The 20,688-nt window shown below is 44.5% G+C and overlaps 2 protein-coding genes and 1 long non-coding RNA gene across 6 annotated transcripts; 1 reads left to right on the forward strand and 2 right to left on the reverse strand.

Annotated features, from left to right (window-relative positions):
* Positions 1-5,201: 5,201 nt before the first annotated feature.
* On the reverse strand, positions 5,202-6,579 carry LOC6584168. Its single transcript, XM_002009790.4, has 2 exons — positions 6,491-6,579; positions 5,202-6,345 (listed from the first exon to the last, which is right to left on the reverse strand). The coding sequence occupies exon 2, from the start codon at positions 6,308-6,310 to the stop codon at positions 5,585-5,587; it is 726 nt and encodes a 241-aa protein (XP_002009826.1). The 5' UTR covers positions 6,311-6,345; positions 6,491-6,579; the 3' UTR covers positions 5,202-5,584.
* A 1,794-nt stretch (positions 6,580-8,373) lies between these two features.
* Positions 8,374-12,918, reverse strand: LOC6584169 (cohesin subunit SA-2). Of its 2 annotated transcripts, none has more exons than XM_032732369.2 (7): positions 12,481-12,918; positions 12,302-12,422; positions 12,032-12,205; positions 11,080-11,272; positions 9,515-11,019; positions 9,136-9,438; positions 8,374-9,064 (listed from the first exon to the last, which is right to left on the reverse strand). In XM_032732369.2, the coding sequence occupies exons 1-7, from the start codon at positions 12,549-12,551 to the stop codon at positions 8,561-8,563; spliced, it is 2,871 nt and encodes a 956-aa protein (XP_032588260.1). In that variant the 5' UTR covers positions 12,552-12,918; the 3' UTR covers positions 8,374-8,560. The 2 variants fall into 2 exon arrangements, with proteins under 2 accessions (XP_032588260.1, XP_002009827.1); XM_002009791.4 differs by having other exon boundaries at positions 11,080-11,278.
* LOC26528599 lies at positions 12,910-20,505 on the forward strand. Of its 3 annotated transcripts, XR_004364478.2 has the most exons (5): positions 13,021-13,151; positions 13,372-13,429; positions 13,639-13,765; positions 20,267-20,342; positions 20,420-20,505. It is a non-coding gene; the product is annotated as an uncharacterized LOC26528599 (long non-coding RNA). The 3 variants fall into 3 exon arrangements; XR_001449057.3 differs by lacking the exon at positions 13,372-13,429 and having other exon boundaries at positions 12,910-13,151; XR_004364479.2 differs by lacking the exon at positions 13,372-13,429 and having other exon boundaries at positions 12,910-13,151; positions 13,644-13,765.
* The last annotated feature ends 183 nt before the right edge of the window (positions 20,506-20,688 follow it).

Here is a 20,688-nt window from a genome sequence, read left to right on the forward strand (position 1 = left end):
TTGTGTGAATTGAGGGCTCTCAATTGGTGGGCGGGGCGGGGCAGTGGGAGTAAGGCAGGCGAAGGCCACCCCCAAGATGGAGAATCGGGAATTGAGAATCTTTCGGTTCGATATTTATGGCGTGTTGTTGAAACGTGTCTAATTTTATTCCAGCGAAAGTAATTGTATTTCAATTTATTTATATATATTGAATAAAGCTTATGGACTGGCGAGCTGACGATTGATGCCAAATGAATTAACGATATACATGCATATATCTATGGATAATTCCAATGAACTCTAAATGAAAATAAACACAAATTGTTAATATTTCCATGGAAAATCCCATGGATGATTTCATTTGCTGATACAGCTCAAGGTTGATGTTCGATATGTTCGAATTATATTTGTTGGGATACTCAAAATCATGAATAACAATCAAATTTGTTAACATATAAAATACTTGTATTAACTTGAATTTGAATATCATTCGAATTTGATGTCTTATGTGTATAATTTCTCATCACATATTCATCTGCACTTGAACTTATTTGATATAATGCATATTGGAGCAATTTGTTTGATTGTCTTATAGTAAATACAGTAGAATCCGGATATAATGACACTCAAAGCACCGTCGTTATAGCCGGATTCTACTATAAGTAAACATAGGTCGGTCTAGGTTCTCCATGAATTGTCTTCTCTCTGTGTCTCTTCTGTCTCGCAATATCTCGATATATTTCAGTTTATCTCTCTCTTTACGTCTCTATCTCTGTCTCTCCCTCTCTCTCTCTCTCTCGATGCCGTTCTTTCTCACTCTATATACCACTTTCTCTGTCCTCTCTCTTATTAATATATAATAAATCGTACTCCATGCATTCTCTATCTCTCTCTCTTTTCGCAGTCTATCCTTGCTCATTTCTCTCTACCTCTCCCTCTCTCTCTCTCTAGCTCTCCCTCTCTCTCTCTCCCTCGCTCCTTATATCTTTTCCTCTGAACTTTTCTCTCCCTCTCTGTCTCTTTAGCTCCTCAGCAATACGTCTCGCTCTATGTTTCTCCATCTCTTGCCCTCTCTACTTATCCTTCTTCTTCTTCTAGACGGCACCAGAATGTCTGAGCGATCTTTTGCCACGCTCCCACACAGCACTAAACACATACATATATATATATATATATACATACTATATTGCAACAATATGCATGTTGTTTTTTGGACTGACAGAAAGGCGGGTAGACTGGCCGACCGATCGACCGACCGTGGGGACTGTTCGAATGGGTGCGTGCAAGGCAGGAAACGTCTTTCAATGGAAATGAAAACGAAAATGGAAGTAGCAATGGAAATGGGAATGGAAATGGTTAGGAACTTGCCCTAACCCTATACCCCGCTCCCGTCCCCACCCTAGCTCTAGGAGCTAACTAGCCAATCCACTATCCCTATGTTTGGCAAAGCTGACAAAGTTGCTGTTGTTGTTGCTGTTGCTGAGTGCATTTGCGAAATTTGCATTTTGCAGTTTGCATTTCGCATTTGACGATTAACATTGAAAATGGAAATGGCAAACGACGAACGCCTCTGAATTTATTAATGTTGCTACAACAATTGCACAATTAAATGCTTGTTAAGGCAACAACAATGTTGCTGTTGTTGTTGTTGCTGCTGTTGGCACATCAAAGCGCGCGTTTAGTTTGACCAAGGCAAAAAAAATGTATGTATGTATGTATGTATGTATGTATATAAAAATAAAATGGCGATGCGCCGACTGAAAAACGCGCAAACATTTCTAATGAAAATCCGAAGACAACAACAGCAGCAAAAGCAACAGCAACAGCAACAACAACAACAGCAATGGACACCCATTGGTAATTCCATGCACGAGCTGGGAGACTTTCTTGTTTGCTGCTGTTGCTGTTGCTGTTGCTAGTGTAGGTTCGCCAATGCTGCCCCCATGTCTTGACTGCCCAACAGAAATTAATTAGCTGCGACGTGGCATAAATTAGCAAAAAAAAAAAAAAAAAAAAAAAAAAAACTGAAAACCAAATCCGAAACATTGAACAGCCGCAGTCGCAGTCGCAGTCGACGCTTAGCCAGCCGCTATCATCTATGCTGCTAACTGTATGAACTATATAGACCATAAAACCAGCGATCGATCGTGCATGCAACATGGCTGAGGCAAACATTAATGAGTTAATAAATGTTTATTGCCATTGGATTTGCATATTACAAACAGCTCCGACTTCACAGTCTAAACATAGCTTAAGTACGCCCATTTATCATGCACTTTATCTATCTTTATATAACCATAGCTTTATCAGATTTATTGCGCTTTATTCATAGACAATTCTTAATATACTAAAAATTTACTCAAGAGATATACGAGTCTATCAATGTTTATTTGTTTATAATCGATGGAGCCCTTAATGGACAGTAAATCAGTATACTCTTAGATATCATAGATTGTGTTCAGTGTATTTATTCATCCGACAATATATGTATGTATTATTTTTTACTTTGTCGAATTTCGCACACTTTTCATGCTGGTTCGCAATGTGAGAGGATTATATTGCTCGTTGTACTACTGTTCGTCTCTCTGTTCTTCCGTTAAATATTTGACATTTGGAGCATATACTCTTTGGTAACTTCAATCTATTGGAGAATATTTTTAATATGCTAAATAGGGGCATGTCAAATAAGTTTTGAAGTCATATACCTCAAAGCATACGAAATATATGAATTGAATGAATAACTCGAATACAGTTTCAGAGAGTTTCAGAGAGAAGGAAAATCTAAAATGGGAAATTGCACCTGTTAATCTTTCTCTACATTGTCAAAGGCATATATAATAAACACATATGAATATCCACTTATACATCCATTGTTTCATTAGGCCAGACTGGACAAGATCTCTACTGCCAATTGGAATAAGACTGAATCAGAATATCGAATACTTTCTCAAAAATATATGCAGAGTAACTGCAGCTCAAAAGGTTCCAGTGAGAGCATCTGGCAGTTCATGTCGGCTGGGCTCAACGCGAGTGGAAGGTGAAGTAGCACAGCAAATGCCAATTGGCATGTGGCATGCGGCATGTGGCAACTGGAGCGATACAGTCTCAGCTGCGCTGAGCTATTGTGGCACATGCCAAACTCATTTCGAGTATTTTTAACATGCGACACGCCGTCGTCGTCGTCGGAGGCAACTGCATTGTCGCAGCAGCTGCCTCAAGATGTGGCTGCAACTTGGCGGCGCACTTGAAACTGATAAAGCGTCGAGTGTCGGACATAAAAAGAAGAAAAACAAATCAAGAAAGAGAACAGCAGCAGCAGAAGCATAAACGGAAGCGGAAGGAAGTGAAGCCTGATTGGAAATACTAGAACGAGCCACGTGCAATGCTCAAAAGCAGCTGCGGGCGCCAAAGGGGCCCATTAATCCATATGCTCAGAGTGATTGCTGCTGTTGTTGCTGCTGTAATATTTGATTGCCAATTGATCGATGTATCGAAAATAGCGCCACGAACGTGTCTATTGAGTGGAATTGCTAATGGCAATGGCCAACGTTTTGGCAACAATATGGCGACGTCCCTGGCCACTGGGCGTGCCTGCCTCTATAAAATATGCGGCTATTGAGTGGGTTAAGGGTTAATGGGAGAAGGGAGGAGGGAGCGGTGGGGCTAGTTTCCAGTTTCATTCACAAAGCGAAAACGTAACGTCGCCCATTTGACGTTGGCCATTGGAATGCGACAGGTGTCCGCATTTGGGGGCTGCCAATTAGCCGCTGACTCTTTGCTGTTCGCTGTTCACTGTTGGCGGCGTGGGGCAGGCCAAAATGGGCTGCGAGCAGCGTTTGATACACTTTGCTTATGACTTGACTTGACGATTTTGGCTATTGCGTTTCCGCTGGCCGAGAAACGAGCGAGACACGACGGAAACGCTGGCATTGCAAAATGTGCCGAGGGCTTCTTTGCCATGCTTTGTTTTCAGCATTAAGTCACAGCAGAAGCTGAAGCAGAAGCAAAAGCAAATCCAACAAGGTCTTTAATTATGCATACATTGTTTAAACAATTTGAATGCAGCGCGTGAGCCGTTCGGCTGCTGCCCCAGCGGAAATTCGCAGGCATTTGTGAGAGCAATCCCGAAAACGAAATGAAAAACGGATGCTGCACCAGGAAATGATCAACGGGCGTTTCCTGTGGTCCACGCAGCTCATTAGAAAGGCATTTCAAGCATTTCCTACAAAGGGGTATTTTCTATTTTCTATTTTCTCACGTTTCGAGTGAAATTCTCCATTGGGCAGATAGAGAATGTCAGAATGGATTATATTCATTCACATACAATATTTATATATGTATGTATATATGGCATATTTGAAATTTCATTATGTTTTTCAATCAATCAATCAATTTTAATATTAAATATATAATTGTATTGTATATATTACATATATTTATTGTAAATATATCATCAGATGTGATTTATTCAGTATTTAATTAACTTGTATTCATAATTGATCTGAAAAATTCAAATTTACCTCAAAAGTAAGACTTAAGAAACGGTTTAGCAAAGCAATAGGAAATAAAACAGGAAAATTTAATGATAAGCTACAGTAGCTGGTTTGTGTACTTGCTAAGCTTGGGGTTAAGTGTTTTTTGTATTTGCACTTGGGAAAGGTGTGTGGAAACGAAAAAGTTGTTTAGGACTTGGTTTGTATATTTGCTAAGCACCGTTCCCATTTTCACTTGCGCAAGGTGTGTGGGTTTGCTTTAGCCAGAGCGCTCACATGCTTAGCTCAGATCGTCACCAATTGCAGCCAAGACATGAACACTTCTAATTGATATTTGAATTCCAATTTGAATATTTTAGCTCCATTTTTTTAACATGAAAGAGAATATTAATTTTAGCTCTACTTCTGGCGTATGTGCAGTTTGTATAATTTAATATGCCAGTTATTTTATTACAGTTTGCACTTCTCTCTTCTCACTCACTTCTAAGAGACTTCTGGAAGGACAAGATGGCAGCAGAGACGAACAAACAGAAAGCAGAAGACAGAAATCGACAACGGCAGAAATCTAAAAATAGATTTTGCCAAGTTGGCGCAGCTGTGTCTGCAGCTGCAGCTGCCAATGTATACATACATATGTATGTATGTACGTATGCACGTAGTTACACATGTACATATGTATGTATGTATATGCTGGAATTTGCTGAAAGTTTGCAATGGTGAAGGCAAGAATTTCTAGAATGTTTTCATTTCTTTATTAGTTACATACATATGTTCGTTGTGCTGATGTGTATGTGTATGTGCGCTGATTTTTTACGTATGTGAGTTAGATTTTAGTGTTTTATGTGCTGATTTTTTGCGTGTGAGCGCGTGTGTGACTTAGACTTGAGAGTTTTTCTTTGTTCTGTATGTGTGCTGATTCTTGTGTGTGTATGTTAATTTTTGGTCTTTTGATTTTCTGTTTGTTTAGCTGCTTGTCTAAGCCACACGCGTGTCACACGCAAGTGTTATACAATGATTTTGTTGTCTTGTCTGAAATGAAATACATTATAAACTCGAGTGTTCATAGTTGCTTGATGGGGTGTTGCTTTCAATGTGTGGGTGTGAGAGTGGGCCTATTCGGCCTCCATGTAGACGCGCTTGATGTCGGCAGTTGTGCACGGGTTGCGGCACATTGGGCAGTGCTGGTAGGCCTCCAGACTGGCGTAAGCGCACTCTTCGCCAAAGATATGGGCGCAAGGCAGCGAGACGACGGGATGCTCGCCGAGCTTGCTCCACTCCGAGAGACAGATCGCACAGGTCATATTGGCGTCAATGGAGCGCAGCATTGCATCCACGGTGCGCTCCATTTCGCGACGAGTCTTTATCTCCTTCTCAGTGTCCCTGGTGAAGGCCTCCTGCAGCCGATTTATGGTGGCAGCATGCATCTCTAACTTGTCGCGCAGCTCCTGCACTAGCTGCTCCTTCCTGGCTAGCTGCACCTGAAGCATTACCATTTTAGCAATGGTACCGCCACTTAGCGGACGAATGCCTTGCCCTACCTGGGCGCTAATCAGCTGACTCTGCTGAATCAAAAGATCAACGCTCTTGGTTAAGCTGGGCGTGATGGTGTTAATCTGATTGATCATGGCCTCCACCCTGGCCGAGGAGGCCAACAGCATAGCCTTTTCCATGGAGATTTTGGCCAGGCCACGCTTCAGCATCTCTACCTCTTCAGCAAAGGTAGCACGCAGAAGGGCAATCTGCTCCATAGTCTCCTGGCGCTCAGTCTCCTCTGAGCGGACGCATTTGCGCTTTGCTGGAGGCTCTGGGGCACGGTCTTGGTTCTGCTCGTTGTCCATTTTATTTTTTTTTTCTTTTCGCTTTTTCAATTACTCTACGAGCGTGAATCACGTGCAAAAAAAAAGACGAAAAAAAAAAATTCAAAAAAATATGGAAAAAAAATGGGAAAAAAATGTGGAAAAAAATGGAGAAAAGAAAAAAAAAATTGGAAATTGAAAAATAAATTTTGTAAAACTTACAGGTCTCTATTCGACAAGCTCTGAAGCTGAACTGAACGAGTTGAGTAATGTGTCGGACCTCATTCAGTTTTAGGATTGCCAAGTACCTGCAAGTCATGGTAGCCACAGTTGGGAGAGTTAGGATCATTTGACAACACTATTGTTGCTATTGGAAGGACAAAAGTATGTGACCGTATTCGACCGTCAATGACCAACATAAATTTGTGGAAGAAAATGAAATGAAATTAATATTATAATTATCGTTGACTCCTTGAATGATCATTAGAATTGGTTTTATTAACATTTTCAACGATATTTTTCTTATTATTCAATGAGGTATTTCATGTGGCCCCCATTATTAACGTACATAGAGTAGCTTGGGGCATTATTCCCTTAAACTCTATGGATAATTCAGGCTTAGGCCCAATAATTAAGCCATATGAAAACAAATAGAGGTCGAATTGCCATTTTGGCAACAATTATGCAGAGATTTGCAAAACAATGTGACCGTATTGCATAATGCCAAAATTGCGCAACATATGGAAAATGCGAATTTTCAATAGGAAACCGATAATAATAATAATAATAATAATAATAGTAAATACATTTATTTACTATTATTATTATTATTATTATTTATAAATTATGAATACTTTTATTATTACGTTGCCTTAATCGAGCTGCCTCGAGCCCTATTGCCTTCGTCTCTAGCATCAGGCGGCGAAATTAGCGCGATTTCCGCCGCAAATTTCTGGTGTGCCGGAATAACCCGTTAGGTGTACACAACTATGGCCAAGGCTGGCGCAGAGGCAGCAATCGCAGTGCGGGCGTGGCTGGCGACCAACTTGCTAAATCACCGAAATCCGCATCTTTAGCATCTTAACGGCCAATTTGGCGGGTGGCAGGCGGCAAGCGGCAAGTGGCAAGTGGAGGGGCAGCGCTGGGTGCACGCATAAGGGACAACAGGCGAGACAAAGACAGCGGGCGGATAATAATAAAAGATAATAAAACAAACGAAATGTCTGTGCGCCAAGGGCAAGCGAAAAGGCCCCCAAGACGGGACGCCCTAGCCCAGGCGAGCCCAGCCCAGCCCAGCCTAAATAAAAACACTTTGGGGAACAATAGACGCCCCTGCCCGTGCCGACCCTCCCTTCCCCAGCAAAGACAAATCTGACTGTGCTAAAGGCAAAAACTTTTGCGACACCTCGCAGCGTCCCCGGAGAGCCGCTAGGCGGCAGCTGAAGGAGCTGCGTGGCAGACGCCGCTGCTGCTCTGCGTTTGTCATTCCATTGTTATTTAGCGAGCCCCGGAGCCAGTGCCAACTCCTCCAGTTGCCTCCAGCCAGCGAGCGCTTCATTATCTACACGCCCCAACCTCCAGGTCCTGGCCCATTGTCTAGCGCCTGCCCCACTGCTCCACACTCCACACGTATTGTTTAATTTCGCGTGCCGCAACGCACAATTACACCGGGAACACAACAACGGGCGATTCGACCACGTCCAGGTGAGCAGCCGGAGCGAGTCACAAAAGCAGCTCAAATGCCCGTTTGCCCGCAAGACAAGAAAGAGTTTCGGATCGCATTCGTAGAGAGTTCCGGAACACCCTCAGCTGAAGCTGGCTAACGCATAAAGCTGGAGCAATTTCATGAGCTCCTGTAGTCCAGATTCAAGCAGAAGAATTCCTAAGGAGAGGTCCGAGCAGGCAACTGAATTGGCTAGAGCAGAAGCAAAGAGCTTGGCCATGGAAAACAAAAACTAGGAGCCTTAACTATATAGACAGAGGTCAAAAATTCATAATAGCATTAAGTCTCGCCTCGCTTGGGATACTATATATACAAGTAACTCCAGCTGAGGGTAAAACCATTCCCAAGAAGCCAAGAAATGCATAATAAAAGTCGATTTAAGTTTCGTTTGGATTTATATAAAGATATAAAAAGATTCCTTCAATATTTCAGATAGTGCTCAGAAGCTCCAGCAGAGAGCACGTAAGATATAGATTATACATAGTATGTGGATATAAAGTTGTTTTGATTAAATGATGTTAGTTTGCTTGATGCAATTTGTTGTGTTAAGGCGACGATAGTTGCCGGCTTTAGTAGAAGTTCCGAGCGAGCTTATCTATCAGGGATTTGCGATAGAAGTGCAGTGGCTCCCACTCGGGGCAGGTGCTCGGCTGTTCGCTTGATGGTGCTTTGATGGTGCTGTCCAGATCTCTGACCAGCTCCCTAATGTCTTCGTCCAGCAATAGGGGCACGAGCTGGCGTAGGACCTTCAGGTAGAGCAAATTCTCGGGCGCTTTCGAGTCGTCGACGGCACCGTCCGTGGCGTAGCGTATGCCGGCACGGTGCAAAATGAGCACAGCCGGGCGGGTCTTGACGACATCGCTGCTGAGCAGATGACCGAAATTTCTGGCCATGCTGAGCAGCTTGCCAAACTGAAGGGAGTTGCCTGCCTTGACGGTGCTGTCATAATCAGCCAAGATGCGCTTATACATCAACAGGAGGCTCTGCATCAGCGTCATGCCGAACTCAGTTAAGTTGATGAACATGCAACGCTCCATGGTGGAGAGCAGAAGATCCTCGTAGAACGGATGGAACTGCAAGGAGAAATGATCAGGAACATGCATGCATGAATGAGAGGCAGGATAGGCCAGCACGGCGAGCTCACCGGCTCATAGTACTGGAGCACACTGGCGGCACGCAGCATGGGCACCACGCTGTTGAAGCACAGCTTGCAGAAGCCGGCCAGGACGCGGCGTTTGCTGTGCAGCAGCACGGATAGCTCGCTCTCTTTCGCACTGTTCAGCTCGGCTTTTGCGGCCTCACTGAACGCGTAGCGGATCGCAAAGTCCTCCAGGGTCTTCAGCTCATGGACGGACGGCTTGTACTGCAGCGAGCACAGGGCAGGGTTGCCGCTGTGGGGCAGATTGTCCGAGAACAGCACCAGCAGATCACACGTGGAGACGAAGGCCTAGAGAGGAGGAGGAGGAGGAGGAAGAGAAGGAGGAGTCTGTTGGCTGCGCAGCACAAAAGAAATGAGTACTCACCTGGCAGCAGAATTTCTCCTCGCTGGAATGCTCGATGATGTGCAAAGCGGCCAGGAAAAAGATGTCCAGCTGCTCGGCCAGGGCCAGGCATTCGTCATCCACCTGGTTGCCGGCACTGGCCTCCTCCTGGATACGCTTCAGATCCCAGCAGACGGCCACGTAGCATATTTCTAGGCAAAGACTCACCGCCTCATCGCTGAACGTCGCCTCCGGCACGTCATTACCTCTGACGGCCCGCTTCAGACTCACCTGCACGGAGTCCATCACCTGGAATTCGCTCAGATTGAAGCACTCGTAGACCGCCGAGACGACACGCAGCGCGATGAGCAGACGCTTGCTGCACACGTTGAGGCGCGACTTTTGCATTTTCTTGACTGAGAGCTGCCAGGCGCTGTCCGCTTCCAAGTAGCTGATCGCAGCTCGCTCCATCAGCTCCTTGCGGATGTTGACGGAGACCTCCTCGTACTTCTGGAACAGATGGAGCAGCGTCTCGGCGCAGTGCTGCATCACCTCTAATTCGGTGTGCTTCAAAATAAGCAACTTGATCTGATCGAGCAACTCCTCGGCCTGCTCGTTCGAGCAGTTCATGTGCAGCGTCAGGTCCAACAGGAACTTCATTTGCAAGGGCTCCATGCGGTACTGGCGCAGCAGAGTTGTCAGGACCGGCGATATGATGGTAGCTACCTGCTCGTCCGCTTCGACCAGGGGCAGATTCTTCAAGGTGGCGGTCGCTCGACCAGGCGGCAACTCCCCGGTCACTGCTTGCCTGACACTACGGGCCATGATCTCAATGATCACGGTGACCTCCTGGTATGTCAGGTTCTCCGGGTTCAGCAGCATCTCCACCATCGTGGACCAGTCGAGCAAACTGTCGCTGACGCCGTAGAAGGCGTCGATCAGGTAGGGGATACGCTCGTGCCCGAAGAACTTGATGAAGAGCCTAGCCAGGGCGAGCATGCGAGCGGTTGCGGTGGGCTTCTCATTGAATCGAACGTGCAGCAGCTCGGCCGCCGCCTGAGCCACGCTTCGGTCGATGGCAAAGGCCATCTGCTCGATTATCTCGACCATTTCATCGTCGATCACCTCCGGCATGACCCGTTGAAAGGTCACGAGCAGGCGAATCGCCATTTCGGCCAGGGTAGCGTCGGAGCCCAAGCTGAGGCTCAGCAGGCTCATCCGGAACTTGTAGCCCAGCTGAAGGCAGTCCGCACGCAGCTTCGGCTTCTTCTCCAGCCTAACAATCGAGTACAGGCTGGCCTCCCACACCTTCATGGAGCAATCCTCAAACGCATGGAACAGATACAGCAAGCGCGTGCGACTGATGTAGCTCTGCGGAAACTTGTTTAGCCACACGCCGCACTCGGCCACGCACAACGATCGGATGTCATCTGCGACATCGCGCATGCGCTTGAGGAACACCCCCCCGAACAGATTCAGCCAGAGTGCGTGCAGACGCTCGTCCTGCAGCGCTATCATGTCGTTCAGCGCGGTCATCATCTTCATTGCTGCAAGTAAACGTGGCTATAGCCTCAGATAGAACAACCCAACGCACCGAGAGCCCTTACCGACCAGGGTGCTCGTGCGCCGCAACGGCAGCACGTCCGAGCCGGTGGCGACAGTCAGAAAGTCACTCATGTCCCGCAGGAACGAACTCTGCAGAATCACGGACGTGCTGATGAGAGTGTGCATCAGCTGATCCAAGAAGCTCGAAGCGTCCATGCCACAGCAGCGCGAAGAGCGCACCACCAGCGGAAAGCGCTGCATCTTCAAATTGACAATTTCAATATGCAAATGATATTATTATAGTTATATTATTATTATATTAAAGTAGTGCGAGCTGCGCATGCGCAGCGGATATAGCTGAATCCTCGAATTGGAGGATTCAAAATACAGGCATGAACAAATTAGCAAATACAAAGATTCTTTCTAGAATCTAGATAAGTTTAAATGATCCTAACGGAGTGCGAGCTGCGCATGCGCAGCAGATAAAGCTGAGCCCTCTAATGGGAAAAGTGAAAATAAAGGCATGAAGAAGCTTTAAATTATATTTAACGCAAATATGCTTTATAGAATCTAGAAAATTTCGTATATAGTTCTCCACATTTATTCTAACGAAGTGGAGCTGCGCATGAGCAGCGGCTATAGCTGAATCCTCTAATTGGAAACTACAAAATACAGGTATGAAGAAACTAACTCTAACTCTTTAAATTATATTTAATACAAATTCTAATTCAAGAACCTAGATAAGTTTGAGTGTAGTCCATGTTGAAGGAGTGCGAGCTGCGCATGAGCAGCGGCTATAGCTGAATTCTTGATCATATGAAAGTAATTCTTCGATTTCTTCAGATATACCAATTATATAGATTGATTATATATCGACTATAGTCTAAATTGATTTTTAAAATATTCTTTGCGCTCAGCTTAGGTTTTCTTTGATCTGAACTGAAACTCTTATTGAAATTAATTTCAGGCCTTTCATATACCATGTCCATTCAGTCACATTCTTGATCCACTTACATGCTCCACCTTAGCATTGCCCGTGTTGGCGAAGATGCCAGTTTTGAATGGCTTTCTATTCACCTCGGGCATTATAAAGTCTCTCTCGCTAGCCTCCAAGACGAACTCCATGAACTTGACAAGCGCTGCCTCGGGCTTGGATACAGACAGCTGGACGAATTCGCTGCAAATGTCCTAAGAAAAAGCAGCGAGTAAGAAATACAAATTATGCTCAGCAATTAAACCGAGCAGCGAGTTGTGACTGCATTTGTGGTTAGGTTCATTGCGTACCTCCGGGTTCTTCGATCTTTTGCGCAGTAGTTGCAGCAGGCTATTCTCCATCTCGTCATCAGTGGACGACATGTCGGATTCACATTCTAGATTCCTGAGCTTCTTGCTGCCTCTATCGGAGCTGCCGGCAAAAGCACAGAGTTTTGACAGAGACTTTGCATAATTAGTTTGCAATTTACCTTTCCAAAATATTCTCTTCGTCCTCTAAGACCTCGAAAGGTTGATCAACCTTTTTACCATGATTATTCATGTTTTCGATCAAAGTTTTACTTGAAAGAATTAAAATTAATTATTAAAATCAAATTCGATTTCAGCCACACCAAGCACGTGCGAGTTAAGCGAGCGGAAAGAAAGAGAGCGTTGCCATCTCTAGATAGGCTAGAGATGGGCGAATATCGTTACTCGTTACTCGTTACTATGCGATGCGCAGCGAGAGCGAGTAGCTGCCAACGGTTGAGCTTTTGAGCTAAACGATAGCTCAATACCTATTGTATCTATAAATTACCAATAAATGGATTTCCGATTACAATTGAAAAAAAAAATATCGTAGTAGGGCTTGAAGCGATTTCGAGAGTAGCTTGTGGCAAACGAAGCTAGAAATTCACTTTTAGTTAAAATATCATATCGAACACATGACATAAAAAAAATAAAAAAAAATATAAAAAAAAGCAAAAATAATAAAAAAAAGATCAAACCATAAATTTTTCTTCAAATTGCGATAAAATTGTTTAGGTACGTGCATCCGTTACTATTATTTGATTTACTTTCCGACTGTCTGGCCGATGAAGCTCTGCGCGTGAATAGATCATCGGTAACTCTTAATGTGAAGATATTTTGGAGCACTTTCCGGGTGAGTCACGAGTGCATGAAATGTACTTTTTGTCGTCACTCTTAACTGTCAAGCGAGGCATCGAGTAGAATTGGCAAACCTCTGTCTTTGCTTCGAGTCGTCGAAGAGTGCATATCCCTCGGAGTGAAGTCGCATTTTTTTCCTTATTTTTTCATTTTCTTATTGTTTGGAGTTGCAAATTTTTCATTTCATTTAATTTGTGTTGATTCTCTAAGTTCAGTTTATTAACGCGGTGTGAAATTGTTGAATTGCTGAAATATTGTGCGTGCATTTTGTCGGTAAGTTAGAAAGAAGTAACATTTTTCTTTTTCTTTTTTTTTCCCTTTTCTTTTTTCTTTTTTTTTTACGAGCTGTCAAATGAAAAATCGAATGATCTAGTCGTCATTTTTATTGCAAGTCACAAGTGAAACGTTTCGTGTGTGTGATTTTATTCTATTATTTTCTTTTTTTTTTCCGGTTTTTTTCTGTTTTTTCATTTGTATCAAAGGAAAGGACTGAGGCGCTGCACATCTTCTTCCAATTGGCTTTCATTAGTCGTGCGAACTCGGCGAAATCAAGAGATTTGCATAATTGGAAACTGATGACGTGGCCCGTTCCGGCCGTCTGGCCCTGCGGTAAGCTTCTTCGCATTTGCAAATCTATTTGAATTTTCGGTTAGTTGAAAAGGGAAACGGGGCGGGGCGAGAGGTGCGGCTAAGCGCTTAGGCTTCATTAGCTGCGTTTTTCTGCGGGCTGCGTTTTTCGATTTTCATCAAAAAGGGGACAGCTGGGGCGCCGGATGCCGAATGCAGGATGCAGGATGCCGGGCAACCGGAGCCCCGTTCTGGCCGCTGTTGTTGGACGGTGTTGATTTTCACACAACGCAGCGTGAAATTAGAAATCAACAACGTGTCCTTTCGCCAAACAGATTTGGTGAGCTGCGAGTTGCAGTTAAGGGGGCAGGGGGCATGGCCGTGCTTCAGGTGTGCGTGTGTGTGTGTGTGTGTGTGTGTGTGCGTGCTGGACAAATCAGTTTTGACTGCAGCTGCAACGCTGCGGTCAACGTCTGCCGTTGACAGACCAAATTAAAATGTCCTGATGCCATGTTCGGCCCCATCTATCGCTGCGTTTCATCTGTCTGCCACGGTCTCTGTGTGCCTGTGTGGGTGTGAGTGCTGTGTGCTTCAGTTAATGACCAATTTGCCAGGCACAGTCGAAAGCCACTCACACTGTCTGTCATCCAGCCTCGCAATCCCAGCCAGCAGCTGTCGCAATTCGCGTTTCGGATTTGCTTTACAGCGTCGCATTCATCAGGCTCGGGCTGCCTGTGCGATAAATCTTAAAGTTTGGAAAATTGGCAAGCAAATAAAATACGGGCCTGATAAGGCAACAAACAACAACAACAGCAAACAGCAACAACAAACAACAGCGACAACAAACAACAGAACAACAATAACAATCGCTTGGAGAATTACAACATGTCGCATTTTGTATACGAAATTTGAATAAATTTCAAATTCGTGAAGCTTCGCCAGAAAGTTGACTCTCAGCTACAATTAACTTTTAAGTATAGCATTTTACAGATACCACTGATATCGTCTAGATATACATACATATACACAAGCCCAAGCCGCATTGTTGTTGTCCCGCACCCCCACACCCGCCACCCGCACAGGCAAACACGTTCGCGGCCTTGTGGTGCGAGGGGTTGGCAGCTTGAAAATAATTTCATGCAATTTATCATGTCACACCGGAGCCACAAGTCCAACGCGAGGGCCAAACAACGACTACTGCATGCACTATAATATGAACTTCGCTAGATATTGAAGTGCACATAGAGTATGATATAGCGATGAGCTGGCTCTGCTATAACTGCCAGCCGAATAGATAAATTTCCAATTAGACAATTGGAAAGCACAAGCTTAATTTTCTCTTATCCAGTCATGTGGCAAAGAAACAATGTTTTCTTTATAAGTTATTTATTTTATTTTTTATTTTTGTTATTTATTTATTTGCGTTCTTAAATTTAAAAATTCAAATTGTTTGCTTAGTGGTGAGCTTAAAGCGATTGCACAATTTATCGCCTTGGCTTCAATTACGGCGATTATTTTACAAATTTCATACCAGCGATTTCTCGAGTTCTGAGAACTCGAAAGTCTGGCAGCGACAGCATAACAATAACATAACACTTTTGCGGCGTTTTCATGGATTTATGCAGAAACTTGCATATTTTTCAAATGGTGGCGTCTTTCCTGACTATTTAATAGTTGTCCCATAAGACAATCAGAGTAGTCGCAGTTGAGTTTCTTTAAATTTATTTTGTTTGTTATCTTGAGGTATGTATGTATGTATGTATCTAAATAGTGCTTTATGCACAGACAGCCAGTTCGTCACTTTGGCTGTTGTGGACCACATTGCATCTGCTTCGACTAAACAATCTCTTTCTAGGGCCGTCTGCCACCTTGGAGCCCGAAGCCATGCCGCATTCATGGGATCGAGCTGAACGCGGCCGTCTGTGCGCCTGCGCATTACTTCAGCCGCAAAAGCTTATCGACGCGCTGCTGCTCATTTGCTTCAGTGTAATGCCTACTTTGACTCCGCCTACTGTTGCTGCATTTTGGCCATTTCTGTTGACCAACTTTCGAAATTGTAGAAGCTCTGCGTCGCGCACTGCGCTTAGGCAATTATTTCAGCCTGATTCGGCAGTTGCCACACCTCTTGTAGATTCTTTCAGTCAAAAAGTAAAATTCACAGAGAGCTTTAGAGAGCGGCTATAGTTCTTACAGTTCATCAGCTGTAGCTGCTGCTGAATGAGTTTTTGTCTTTCATATTAGCCAATTGGTATTCTACAACCTTGATGCTGCCCTAGTTTTGCCAGTCGATGGCTTGCAGCTCACCCGCATAAGAAAATGAAACTGATGTTTCATCCAGTGTCCCCGCTATGGACTTTTCATGGCAGGCTGGCTTCAGCCCCTGTTCAACTCGCGTGCCAGATATGCAAATGTCTCGGCAAAGCTCAACTCGTAGCCGCAATGCTCGGCTTCAACGCTAGGGTATGTGCGTAAACAAAAGTGCGTGCGATTTTTGCTGCCGCTCTTTGGCAGCCATAACGAATTTTTGCATAAATACAAAGCGGGCAGCACTAAGGCTGCTGCGCTGCTATTAGGCATCCTTTTGTTGCTGTTGCTGTTGCTGTTGCTGTTGCTGTTGTTAATAGCCAACCATTTATCTTGCTTAATGAAATTTGCGAAAAATCAAATGCTGAGCGCAGCATGTGGGGCGCATTTTGGTCGACTGCTGCGCTTAGTTCAGTTCGGTTCGAGGGCATCTTGAAGCTCAGGCTAATCCACTGGCCGCAGCCCAAGCTCGTGCTATCAATGCGAATGTCAGCGTCACGTGGCGCGCATAGCCGCAACAAAATGCCCCCTCCTCTCGTCGCGTTCCGTCCAGTTGAACAACATGTTTCGACTTCGCCTCCTCTCATCCTCCTCATGCCATGCCTCGCCTCTACTCGCCTCTCCTGCCCTGCTCTGCTCTCTTTATCATTCATGAACCGCGCGCGTCACGTGCGCAATTAAATTGACGCATTCTTGACGGACGGATTCATTCGGTCTGTGGTACGCTCGTGTCCCCTCCGACTCCTGCTAAAGAGCGGCCAGGGAATTGAGTCAGGCCAGCAGGCACTTACGTGGCCGGCATCGCCTCGCGTTGACATCATTAATCACATGAAAATTGGTTTCTTGCGGTGCGCCGTGACAATGCCTCAAAGCAGCAGCAGCAGGAGCAGCCTTTCACTACTGTGTGGCCAGCTAACAGGCGAGGCGAACTTCTTACCTTTCCGGTTGCAATTGAACAATGCGCACAAAGTAGCAGAAATTAGCATTTTCTTCTCCTATTCCATTTTCATGGAAATTAATCCAAAGACTGAGCAAAGAAGTTAGTCAAAGGAAAAACTAAGCTGGACTTGGGCTAGTTGAGAGAGCTTAAGGAATTCTATTTTACGGCCTGAGCTAGCTTTTTATACACTGGGACTCCCATACAGACCCAGTCCCCAGCTAGTAGAGCTCTGATCTGTCTTCAGCTTATGCTAAGATATAGATATCTCGCTCCTGCCAAGAGATTTCCTTGATCGTTGATCAGTTTCGCAATTTCGAATGGCCCGGATCAGAGATTAGCAATAAATTTGGCGGAGTATTTGTGCGAGCCGAGTGTGGAACGTGGCCAAATGAATCCTGCTGTCCGTCGCACGAACATTTTAGGCCCAAGCGCAACTAAACATTTGGATTAGGCAAACAGCGAACGCTGGCGCGTGTTGAGGGCGATGCGGTTGGGGCAGGTGGCTTCGGATAGCCGCAAAAACCACTAAACAGTCAGCGGCGCCAAATGCAAACAGTTTAAATGTCATTTGCGGCGTTTGCCGAGCTGCGAGCAAATGTGAAATGGAAAATTTCGACGTGTTGGTTAAATAAATTTCGCGGCAAATCGCAAAAGGGCAAACCGCGTGCACCGCTTCTGCCTCGCACTGGGCACACTTAGCAGCTCTCCTCTGTCACTGCCGCTCTCCTCTGTCTCTCTTTCTCCTCCTCCTCCTCCTGTTGGCATTCGGGCAAACATTTGAAATGTTTCAATGGCGAATGCGAGCCGCAATTGCCAATCGACGCCGCAAATCGCATTTTAAGCCTCGCGTGCGATTAGTTTAATTGCCAGCGTAGTCTGATGTGGGCGGGGCACAGACGGGGCGGGCAGCGGGCAGCGAACAGCGGACAGCGAGTGCTGGCGCAACAGGACAATGCATACATTTGCATAGCTGTGGCCGTGTGTCCACTGCATCTGTATGTGTGTGTGTGTGTGTGTGTGTGTGTGTGTGTGTGTGTGTGAGCTCCCTTAATGCGAAAATAAGGATTAACCAATGAAATTTATAAATACGCAACAGAGCTGCTCCACTGTCCAACTGCAGCAGCATCCACAACAACGTCCTGCATCCTGCCCTGTGTCCTGTGTGTCCTGTGCGCCGCGCGTAAATTGAGTGCATAAATTGGCCGCATCTCCGTCTGCGTCGCATGGCCCGACAGGGCAATCTATTTTGGATTAAATCAAATCGAAATAAACGATTTTTAATGGCCAGCACGGAATGTGCAGCTCCTTGTTGCTGCTCGCCCCAGCTCCGGTTCTGGCTCCTGCTCCTGCTCCTGCTCCTGCTTCGGCTTTGGCTTTGGCTCCTGCTCTGGCCACAGTGGCAAAAACGAGGTCATTAATTATTTCTTCAAAAGCAAAAGATAAGCCGGACCAGGCGACCGAGCGAGCCAGCCAGCCAGCCAGCCAGCCAGCCAGCGACCCTGCCTGCAAATTAACCCTCAGGACTCGCATCCTTTTTGGCGTTTTGTGTCATTAGCTTAAAAACCGAAACCGAAACCGACGCAGGACAATGGTCAGCCTGCCCGGCCAAGCCCGGCCAACAATACACGCGTGCCCCAGCCAACTGTTGTTTGTGGCACCAGCGACGTCGACATCGACGTCGACGTCAGCATCAGCATCAGCATCAGCATCAGCGTCAGCGTCGGCCGCATGTGCCACAAAGATTAATTAATCTTTAAGGACTCATTCGTGTCCCTGCGTTGTTTGTGCTGCCCGCTTCACTCATTAGGCATTTAGGCATTTAGGCATTTAGACATTTGCATGTGCAGGCGACACCAACATAAATTTATGGCCCCGGACCTTGGCCCCTGACCAGAGCTGCCCAGAGCTGCCCAGTTCCCAAACCCTTGCAAGCGCCACGCCCAGATAGCTCAGCAGCTTTGCGGTGTCTCCCTCAAGTGGCAGCCTCCATTGAGTCTCGCTGAGGCTGCTCTCCATGAGCTAAATGTGTGTATGTAGTAGTAGTCGAAATGAGCTTAAAAGTGTGTGTGGAGATGAGATGAAAGAGGAATAGAACTTGAAATGTTTTTAATATGATATACATGTAGTTATTTATTTATTAGATATTTTTCTCGTTTTCAATGGATTCAGTGTATAATTAAAACTAACTTAAGATTAAGCACTGGCTAGTGGGGTTATTTACTCTCAATATGCATATATATTCAATGTAATTCATATTTGATTTTCTCATATAGGCATTTGCCATAACGCCTATCAGCATTTACATTAACTATGCCATGTCCTCAGCTGCCTTTGCTCATTAATGTTCATCAGGATCTGCCCTTCAGCCAATTATATAAATATGTGTATATGTATATGTAGGATATATAGTAATTTCTATAATCTAAAACAATATGATGGCAGACTTACCTTTCATATATAGACTCTGTAGACTCTCGCTTCACTCCCTCATACTTATGCCCCTCGGCGGCTGGCCATGCCCCAGATATACATCTGTCAAGCTTTGTTTCAATTTCATTGCGAGCCCCGTCAGGCATTTATTTTGATTATCAATTGACATTCATTTCTATTTGCTCGGCTTCTTATCGTAAGCCGCATGCTTGGCCCCATTGTCATCAGCAACCGCATCATCGTCATTGTGAGTCATTATGGGCTCTGCGCTGGCCGTGACCCCGTAAATGACCAGCAAAGCTTATGCCAAACACACACACACACATGTACATGTACATGTTATATACTTAAGCTCGGGCCAAGATTTTGGCAAGTTTCTGTGGCATGCCACATCAGTGGCGCCATAGCAACAAAGAAATGCCTGAAATACGTTTTCCCCTCTCCATGAAGTTATTGTCGCTCGTTTCATCTATAAAATATTTACAGCTGATTATTTGTGCTCACAGCTAAATGGTTAGGTGTGCGTGTGTCTGTGTGTGTGTGTGTGAGTGCGACATTTAGTGGAGCGCAAAAGTTATCCTTGTTATCCTTTGATGCCCCTACCCAAAAAGCTGAGATTTTGTCGTAATTTATTAGCTCGCACACGTGAATTATTGCCGTCTAGAGTTTTCAGCTCTTTGACATTGATTGGCATCTGGGAATTGCTCGACGTTGTTTAGTCTAATGGGACAGCCCAACTTGAAGTTGAAACTACGTGAAAAACATTTCGTTTGATATTTGTAAATGAATAATTTGTATATATACATACGAGTATGCATGCCATATAAAACTTAAAACTTAAATCTATTTTTTTTTATCTATTTCCACAGATTGACAAATTTCAGCGAGTTTACCAAATATTCAACGAACATTCATCAAGCGTTCTTTATTTATCATAGTTTTTAGGTAATTATTAAGCATTATCATTATCATCGTTTTACTCATGACATTCTCATTTCCGCACGGTCATTTCAATATTTTAGTTTGGATTTATAGCATAGATACAAAATTTTAAATCATAAAATTTTACAAGGAAACACTAACAAAACAGGAATACACAACAACAAAAATACACATAAATAATACATTAATATACAAATACATAATAATACAATAATAATAAACAAATTTATAATACAAAAGAACAAAAAAATAATAATAATAGCTATAATATAATAAAAACCAAATAATATAATAACCATAATAATAATTATAGTACATATACACAGCATAATAAAATATAATAATAAAT

Source organism: Drosophila mojavensis, unplaced genomic scaffold, assembly GCF_018153725.1.
Source record: "Drosophila mojavensis isolate 15081-1352.22 unplaced genomic scaffold, ASM1815372v1 contig_136, whole genome shotgun sequence".
Lineage (NCBI taxonomy): Eukaryota > Metazoa > Arthropoda > Insecta > Diptera > Drosophilidae > Drosophila > Drosophila mojavensis.